At 32.9% G+C, this 10,263-nt stretch overlaps 1 protein-coding gene across 3 annotated transcripts in view; it reads right to left on the reverse strand.

Annotated features, from left to right (window-relative positions):
* Nucleotides 1-1,621: 1,621 nt before the first annotated feature.
* Nucleotides 1,622-10,263, reverse strand: part of ZMAT3 (zinc finger matrin-type 3) — a 34,040-nt gene continuing 25,398 nt past the window's right edge. For 2 of the 3 annotated variants that reach the window (XM_006910851.3, XM_015588558.2), the window contains one exon: nucleotides 1,622-8,949. In XM_006910851.3, the coding sequence (XP_006910913.1) occupies nucleotides 8,738-8,949 (212 nt within the window). In that variant the 3' untranslated portion in view covers nucleotides 1,622-8,737. The remainder of the gene's footprint in view (nucleotides 8,950-10,263) is intronic. The other variant, XM_015588559.2, reaches the window with a different exon arrangement.

Here is a 10,263-nt window from a genome sequence, read left to right on the forward strand (position 1 = left end):
AAAAACTTCTCTCCTCCACTAGGTGGTTTTTAGCCAAAGATTCTGATTCAAAGGTAGTGTACCAATCACATTCAAACTGCTAACTGTAAGATTTAGAGAGTCCACAGGGTGGCACTAGATACCTTTGGTCAAAGTCTTTAACCTAATAAGCTATTTCTAGAAGACAGAGATAGAGAAGAGCCTCTGGCATCAGCAAAGATTAAAAGTTGAAGCTAGTATTAAAGATATCTTGTTCCTTTCTAGATCAGTTGCAAGCCAGAACACATTTGAAGTTCCAATTACATACTTAAAAGACATCCAAAATTACCAGGCAGAAGTTATAGACTGCCTGTGGTGGAACATATTTCTTCCACTGGCAAATTTACATCTGCTCCTTTGGACATACTTCATTACAAACATTTGATCATCTTAAAACATGTTTACCTATACTCCCTTCTAATACACATACCTCAATATCCCTCCCTACATATTTCTCACACGTGAACACAAACACGCCATAGAGTGTATTTTTAGGTGATTTTTTTTGGTAAGGAATCATAATCATATCCTTATTAAATAATATTTACATGTCACAATAGTTGCCTATCTTCATCTAAGTTCCAAATTTCCCACAGTTTATGAATATCCCACTAAAATAAGCATACAACTTGGTGGGCTAAATCTCAACTCATAGATAAAAATCTTAAAACTCATCACGAAGAGATTTATTTCTGATCTCTTTGCAATCTTGTATCAATTATAATAGGTTGGGAAAGTTCATTGCTAGTCTTTTACAGACAGGCAGTTTTAAAGGATAACACCAGTGCTTGGTCTTGAATAGATTTTTTTTAGTAAATAAGCCTCAAAAATGCTCAAAAAAAAAGCTGAAGAACTATAGTGGTTTAAGACTTTTGTTGTTGTTGTTGCTCATTTACATGGCTATTAAGCTAAAAACCTCTTGGAGATGATTTAATAAAATGTGCTGACGCCTTGAGTATTTTAAAACACAGAGTCAGTGTGACCTATTTGCCTCATTCAGAAACATTATTTTTTGTGCAGGCACAAGAATTTTTCCCACGACAGTTAAGTGTATGTGTCTTGCATCCCAATTAAACAAATCATAACAGTACCTTCTAGGTCTATCATCTATTTTTTAAAATGAGCATTTAGATTCAAAAGCACATTGCATACAGTAAGCTACAGTACTTAAATGACCAATCCCCAATAATATATTGTATATATAAGCTAATTATTAGTATTTTATATGTGAAATACCCAAACGATTAATGGGTATATGCCTGTTAATATGTGTTAATTTCTAGAAGCAATGATTGTGGTCCTGCTAAGCTTAACCTTTCTCAGCATTAGATCAGAAGATAAATTTAAAATATAGCAACAAAATTGAGAACTGCAGTTCCAGGCTAACTCCATTGTAGGGAGGGGGTAAGGTAATATGGGCAGCTAAGTCAATTCTACTGCAAGCCCAGGAGCTGACAATACTCTGCATGACTTCAGAAGTCCTTGGCAGATTATGTGCAGACCGATGAATGAACCCACAGCCATCGAGCATTGGCATTAAAAATAACACCTCCATGTCGATGATGTAGCTTTTCTCCTTGATCTCCAACTCATAACCAAACAATTTGCAGACAAGACTCGGAAATCATTTTATTAAATTGAACACAAAATGCCTGTTATAATAATGTCAAGCCTTTATCAGAAATCAGTACATAATTGAGTATACACAGCCAAGATGAGCCATTAACATAAGCAGTGTAAATTTTAAATAACTTTTGAATTTCTATATTCAATATGCAGAAAATAAAACCAAAAGAGCAATTTCAATTTCACAATTCACAGTTGATTGGTTTTAATCCCATGACACTTTTGTCATTTCTATAGTCCCAGAACAGAAACAGATTTCCAAAGCATTGACTGGAATTTAGCCCCAATCGCATACACAGATGTTAAACCCCTGTAGGACATTTAGAAAAAGTTTTAGGAAACAATCCCAATTTCATACAATTTTGGCTGGCATTTTTTAACCATATCCTTTTACCAGAGACACTGTTCTAGTAAAATAGCAAAACCTGTCTTAAAAGTTTGCCATGCCATTAAATGAAGGGTTCTAAAGACTCCCTTGGTTTCCCAGGATTGTATTCTCTAATTTAAAACAATAACTGCGCTAAAATGCAACCATAACAGTGAAAGCAAAATCAGTTTTGCTTCTGGATCTAGAGAGTACTACCAAGAGAGGCACCTTATTGTCCCAGAGGATACATGGAACGCTTTAGAGCAGATTCTGACATACTTTCCTAAGGCATTTCAATGCAAACACACCACACCCAAACTAAATAATTATTATAGACAGCTGAAGATACCACAAAGTGAACACCAATTAACACAGAATCAACATATTCTTACAGAATGACATGGATTTACAAAACCACAAAAAGGTGCTCAAGTACCAAAAGAAGGCAAACAATAACCAGCCACCCTACAGAGTTTTGTTCCCATAAATGCCAGATTTGCAGAGTAGAAATAAACTTTATATATGCTTTGGCCTAGGATAATATCATTCATCCTGACACACGGGGTTACTTTTCCTTAAAAAAATATATCATGTAGAGAATAAACATAAAATTGGTGATATAGAACGTTTATTTTCATTAGTGAGGGGGTCACTTACAAAGAAAGAGTAATGAATGAATCATAAAGGTCATTGAAATGCAAAAACAAATCTGGTAAAACCTGCATTATTAGTTAGTATTCAACAGTGAAGTGAGATTTTTAGCAATTGCATCGGCTTAATGAGGAACTATAACCATGAAAAAATCTTTACGTTTAAAAAAAAAAAAAAAAAACATGAAATGCCTGGAAATGAGCGCCTAATTAGTAAAAATACACATATTCATTTTAAGGGCCCCGAAGGAAGTGTTCAGTTATTTTAGAGGCCACGAATCTTAAGAAACTAACACAAGAATATGAATCAAGAACACTGAAGTTTTGATTCTGACATCTTCGTTGCACTTTCATGCCCTGGAGAAAGTCATTTAAATTCTTTGTCCACAAAAAATTGGCATAATAAAGGCATATGTCAAAAAACTTTTTCTAAACAGTACTAGAATAAAGCTAAAGATGGTCACTAAGGCTCACAATTTTGACAACTCATTGTACAGTACAATCATTTTCAATCCTGCTAATTATGGCTAGAGGAAGCATGGGCAATTACCATTCTCAGGGAATTCAAAGGCTTTAGGTAAATTAATGGTTTTCACTTCCTAAACTACTTAATCTGCTCTTCTAGAGTTGTTTAAAACAGCTAATCATCTATGGATTTGGCTCCTCTAGACTTTCTGGCAGAACAAGTGAGAGTAGTAAAAGGAATTGTGATAACATGGAAAAAAGCAGCAGTAGATTGAAATGAGGTATAAGCTGATTTAATAAACCCCAATCAGTAATTTACAGTTTTTTAAAGAAGCTGCATAGTTCAGCAAAAATACATCATAACAAGAGACAAAGGGAAAAAAAATCTTATCATGAAACTTTAAAATGTATGACAGCTAAGCATTTAAAATGACCAACACCAGAAAACTTTAGTTTGAAAAGTTGTCATCCTTCACTCTGAGCACTAAAAGGAAAAAAAAAAAAAAATAGAAGGCTAAAGCCCACAGGAGAAAAAATATATACATTAATTGGCTCAGATTACCAACTTCATGAGTTCAAGAAATTTGTTTAAAAGATATTTAAACAAATATTAAACTCTAGTTAATGACACCTATACCGAAGTATTTAAGAGAAATATAGTGTCTGAAATCTACACTGAAATGAGTATTTTTTTTTAAAACTCTATGGATTGATGGATTAATAGAGGGATGAACTGATGTGTGGTAATACAAATATAGTAAAATATTGATTGTAGAATCTAGTGGTAGGTATATTGCAAAACTTTTCAACTCTGATATGTTTGAAAATTTTCATAATAAAATGTTAAAATATTAATATTTCTACAATAAAATTAACTTAGTGTGTTTTAAAGACCTAAAGTACTTAGTAATTTAGAATTTTAAAAATCATTTGAAATAGGGAAAATTTTGCTTCAAAAGGCCTCAAACCCGATTTATGAAGACGCTTTTTTTTTAAATGTAGACGAAGTAACACAATTATTACGGTGCATGACAATTTCTTCTCACACTTCATTTGCAACTATATAATACTCTCCTCTCTACAGAAAAGTCTGAAAAAGACCAGTGGGATGAAGTTTTTCCAAATATCAGTGTCAAGCTCCTCCCAATCCACCACACTACCACTCACTAAATACAAATATAATACAGATAAAGATGAAAAATAATGACTGTTACCAGTCTGGGACAACTGGATTCATTTTCGGGGTGTATCTTCCCGATCGATGATGGTGATAGTTTTACTCAATAACAAACAGAGATTGAATTAAGAAAAAAAAAATATATGTGGAACACAGAATTCACATAAACCTTTGCTATTCCAAGCTCTTGCTTAATGAATTTGATTAACAGCAATAATTCTATCATCTATTCTGTGAAATGCTAAAACTTGCTAAAGGCACTCATATCCTGGGCTTAACGGAGACAGGGTCACACGGGACCATAAGCCTGTATTTTTTTGGTAGCTACCCAGAAAGGGGAGTTTACAAATGAGCCTCCCATTCATAATGGGAAGAAAAAGTCAAACAGCTATCAGTAGAAATGTCATATGAGAAGTTATTTACACAGCTATTTGTCCATTCAGTTAGATTGATAGTAATAACTCACAATGCGAGGGATCCATTGCCAAAAAAAAAAAAAGGCAGCAAGAAAACACTCATTATGTATGAAACTCCTGAACAGTGATTTGGCTGGTAAAGGAAAAAAAAGTTGGTAGAGTATTTTTTAAACATCTCTTCAACAGCTTGCATTAAACTTTTGTCTATACTGACAAAACATTTCTCTATTTCTAAAGCAGCACTATTGTCCTTGGCATATGCCTCACCAACTTCTTTACAGAGTACTTCCAGCCTAAATTCTGACATTTAGGAAACAAAATATAGAGTAGGTTCCAAATCTAGCATTTTTAGGCCTCTCTATAGAAGATACTATGTCGAACAGTTACACGTCTCCCCCGACACAAGCAAACTCATTTTACATAGGTCACTGGACAGTTCTCAAACTGCTGTTGCTCATAGTCCCAGCCAATTCAGGAGTGAAGGAATCATAATCCCACAGCTAATCCTTAAAATCTATCTACAGAGGAAGATTTAACAACATATATCTTTTTATCCTTGTACAAAGTGCAGCTAGGTAGCAATAGCAACTATACCAGTGCTGTAGGACAGTTTTGTAAAATAAAGTGGAAGAGCTTCTGCTTCCTTCTATTTGAGTCAGGGGGACACAAGAATGACCTCAGATAACCATGATTCTTCATTCAATCTCAGGGTTTCAAAAATCTTAAATGATTTTCTAAGTGTACCAACTCATTAGAAGGGGAAATAGCGAGGAAGAGTTGGAGGAGGAACTTTTCCAAAATGGATGATATAAAAAAATTATTCACTTATAGAATTCAGTGCAATAAGAGACAGGCAGACAAATGTAATAAACAACATGCACATATTTACAAGTTGTAGAACATGATATACAAAGACGAGACCACAAAATGTTTTCTGTTCAGTGTGGAGTCAAAAGGATTACATGGCACTCAGTTTTATAGCTTAGCTTTTTGGAAAAAAACACTTCAAAGGCATATGCAATCCAGTATTTTAATTGGAACATGGAATTTTTCCTTTACAACTCCTTGCCCTCAATATCTTAGAAGAGTTTCTAATTGTCATCTTCCAACATTGATTTTGAATGACAACTTACACAAAGATATTCACAGAGAAAAGACTTTGATGCAATGAGTTCTTGCAGATGGTTACTAAAATCTACTTAATTTAATTGACTAAAGGTTTTCCATTTAGTTTAGGCCTCTGTCCATCCTTGTATACAGCATATAAAAAATACTAACGTGATTCCTCGGGAGCAAAGCGTACAAATTCTAAAGCACATTACAGAGCAGAACTGGACTTCACAAAATGAAATCAACGGAGATCTATTTTACTGACTGCAGTAGTAACAACCAACTTCTTTGACAGGGAAAAAAACTGTCTATAAGGAATGCAAAAGTGTGAGAAATTGTACCATGCAGAGATGTATTTATTCAGGCATTTCCCTTCTGACAACTTCTGTCACCCTCTGTTTTACCTTTGGAACACAAAAGAACATTGCAAGGTAACAAGCCCAAAACACAGCCCACTGTCATAGAGATTTGGGGGTTGGGGGAGGAATGTGTATGCAACCTCTATAAATAATCATGGAAGTTATCGGCTTCCTAGAGTTTGGAAATTAAGAAGCAAACTGAGTCATTGTAGGCAATATGGTATCTAAAGTGTCATATAAAAAAAACATAGCTCTTTTTTTCAGTGCAAAAAAATATAGCAAGTAAGAAACAACACTATAAATCTAACTTTTTTCTTTAAAAGAAAATGCGTTTATGCATTCACAACATCCATTAAGGGCACTGGGAGACTGGAAACCTGAATACACAAGGCCAGGAAAAACATCAAGGCCTTAAATCCACTGCTTTTTGTATGTGTATAACGAAACTGTTAAGTGAGGAGTGAGGGAAAGCTTTCCTTCTATTTTATTTGCAAAGGACAAACTGAAAGTGGATGAATGCCACTTTTACAAATTGTGAATTCTTATCCACAATTCTCTACTGTGATCTGAAATAAGGATTCAATAAAATCTTCTCTATGGTATCACATAAAACTATATATATAGTTTTATATATGCATATGTGTATATGTATAGAAATACATATACAGAGGAAAAATTAGATTTTTAAATAATCATAGAACCAAGTGGCCAGCACTGTAATATTAAAATCTACCAAAAACTGTACTAGCAGCAAAATGAATAATCTATTGACCAATAAAATAAGCTCTAAATTGACCCGAACTAATCAATTGTACTTTATAGACTACTGCATAAAAGGTTATTACACTAAGAGTCACCGGTCTAGATGGAATCTCAACAGAACATTATTTCATTCTTCTGGTTCCAGGACAAAATGAAATTTATTAAAAAGTTCTACTTTTCAAAAACCACCACTTCAACAGAAGAATAACTTGATACTGTACCAGAGGTTAATCACAAAATCGAATTTTAAATATGAATCTAGCTTGTTCAAAAATTGTTTAGAAGTATTAAAGGAAAGAAATAATGATTATAATTTTCCTCTCCCCATCTCTTTGCCTAGAGAATTCTCAAGGAAAAACAGGACTATTGTTTTTTTTTAATTAGTAATATAAGTAATCAAACGTGAATTGATTGTAGTGCAAAGATACTGCACTATATAAATTTCAATGTGGCCCTTCAAAAGAAGTATGGATGAGTACTGGTCTTATCCATGTAAATATAGCAAGTAGATAAAATACAGTTAATGAAAGTTCATGGAGTACTCCATTAATTAATCTAGACATACACTACAGCTTTATTTTTAAAACAAAATACAAAAATAATAACGCTGTTGCAATTATCAAATATCAAGTAATCTAAATTGTACTTCTATTATCTTCAAGGAAGCTAAATTATGAAGAATAAATTCAAGGTTCATGTATTTCCTACTAGAAATGATGATACTGAAATTTGGTTAACTTTTTTTTTAATTCTTCTCTATCTATGAAAGAATAAGGTAGTGGTATTTTTCAGGACAAGTTGGCAAACTAGCAAGATAGAGAAAAATGTAAATAAAATGTAAGGATAGGTTTATCTAAAAAAGTCCACCAAACCAAATATCCAAAGATCTAAACTTATGATTGAGACCATCGTATAAGTACAAGTTATTATCAATGAAGTAACTCTAAATTGAAAAATCAAACATATCTGTACATTTTCTAAAACCAGCTGAAAAATATATTTTTAAAAACATCATATCTATCTTAAATTCATTGAATATTCAAATGTGGGTCCTTGCAATCTCACAATATAGCTGGGGCATTAAAATGAGCTTATTAGACAAACTAATTCAACTGGAGGAGCGGGGAAAAGGAAGGAAGTAGGTGGCATTTAAATGTGTGAAATCCATAACTAGAAATGAAGTTTCACTGTTTGGAAGTCCACAAACACATTGGAAGTGTATGAATCCAAGAAAACCTGCATTTCAATAATAGGAGGACATGATATATGAGAAAATGTCCTGGGAGAGACCTTAGTACAGTTTGTAATAGTATATCCTACTGACAAGGCATCGAGTCGAGATGGTAGTTCCAAAGAAGCCTTGGGAAACTGAAATCTCTGTTTACATGCTTTTACTATGATCTGAAGTAAGAACTCAATAAAATTATTTACTTAATAGTACCTAAAACTAAAATTGCAAAAGAAGATGAAATTTTTAAATAGTTAAAGCTCTAAGTGGTCAAGCTACTAATTGACCAGAACTTGGTCAAGATAAAAATTATTTCTCATAGGGTAGGCAGGTCACATGCTCTAAGTAGCTCAACACAATGGACCTGAAAAAGCATCATGACCCAAGAAGCACATTCTTTTCCTTCCTCAGGTTTGACACCTCATGGTACCACTGCAGGTTACACGTATTAAAGTTAAGCAGAGGAATGTACTCATATCAAAAAGACCACAAAGCAGGGCATGTTGACAGAAGGCAAACAACAGGCAGGACAAGCTGCTCTCTCTGAATACAACAATCACTATACATAGCCCAGATTCTCCATCTCATTCCTGTATCGCTGTTCAGACACCTTGCTTTTATGTTGCTTGCTCTCTAAATGCTGCCGGAATTCCATTTCTTCGCCAGCCCCAACATTACACATTGAGCAGTAAAACTGGCCACTTGGAGTAACACACATAGCCAGATCCCGCGGAATTCTCTGCCGAGAGCGGCGACTGAAATACGGACCTGCTAAAGCAAGAGACAAAAGTCATGTTTCATTTCACAATATTCACCAAGTGAATGACAACAGTCTGATCAATGATCACCGTAATTTGTATTTCTAAATTCAAATTATAAAATTCAGATTCCTAGCTTTAAATGAAAATGAAGTTAATGCATCTTTTAAGTTATAATTTATTTTATACAGGTTCAATCTAAAAGCTAAAATGGATGATTCCTATAACTTTTGTAAAAAAAAGGTTACTGTAAAGCCAACAGTCAAAATGATAATGTCTCTAAAAAGTGAATACAAATTTTAAAAATTTAATTTCCAAGCATTATATAAAAAGTTTTATAATTATGCTAACTCTTTAATATAAAAATGTTATTTCTAAGAATTATCCTAAGAAAATACTGAGAATTTCTGCATAGAGATTTATGAACAAGGACATTTATTTCATCAGTATTTATAAAAGCTTTTTTTTTGGAGGGGTGGTTATGGAGAAAAGATAAATAAAAATACAATTTGAAAAATTATGAAAATGACTGCAATGGAAAAACCATGCAGTCATTAAAAATAATAACTCTTTAACTACATGAAAATGTGATTATAATATGCTATTAAGTGAAACAAGAATATCACAAAATATAATCACATTTATATTTTAAAGAAATAATACAGAGAAAGATTAGAATGACATACAAAAATGGTGGTAGAAGGTGATGGTATTATTGATAAATTTATTTTCTTCATTTTACATAGCTAATTTCTTAAGCTGCACCACTAGCTTATTAATTTCTGCTTATCTTTTCTACTAAATATTTAAGGCTTTTCTCAAAATAATATTTTCATTACATCCTACAAATTTGATATATTTTTATAGTTCTAAAAATTTTAATATCAGTATGATTTCTTCTTTGACCCATGAGTTATTTAGAAGTGTTTTTAAATTTCCAAACGAATGAAAATTTTGTGGTTTAAATTCTTATATTTTTGTTTTTGACTCTGGTCAGAGAACATAGTCTAAACTGCCTTCTGTCCTAAAGTTTATTTATCTATTATCAATATAGCTATCTCAGCTTCCTTCATTTCGGCTAAATTTTTTAATCTAATTTTATGCTCTTTGTTTTTTAACTGTGACTTCAGTAAATTTACATTAATCATAATTACTGATATATGTTTAAACTTTTATTAATCATTTCTTTGTGCTTTCTATATGTCCCTTGCATCTCTTACCTTTCCAATTAACTTTGGTTTTTGTTTATCTTACTGTTCATATGAATGACCTGTGCTAGTATGTGTATATGCATTAGAGGCTGGGGTAGAGGGGACGACGAGGGACT

This window comes from Pteropus alecto, unplaced genomic scaffold (assembly GCF_000325575.1).
Source record: "Pteropus alecto unplaced genomic scaffold, ASM32557v1 scaffold33, whole genome shotgun sequence".
In the NCBI taxonomy this organism is placed as follows: domain Eukaryota; kingdom Metazoa; phylum Chordata; class Mammalia; order Chiroptera; family Pteropodidae; genus Pteropus; species Pteropus alecto.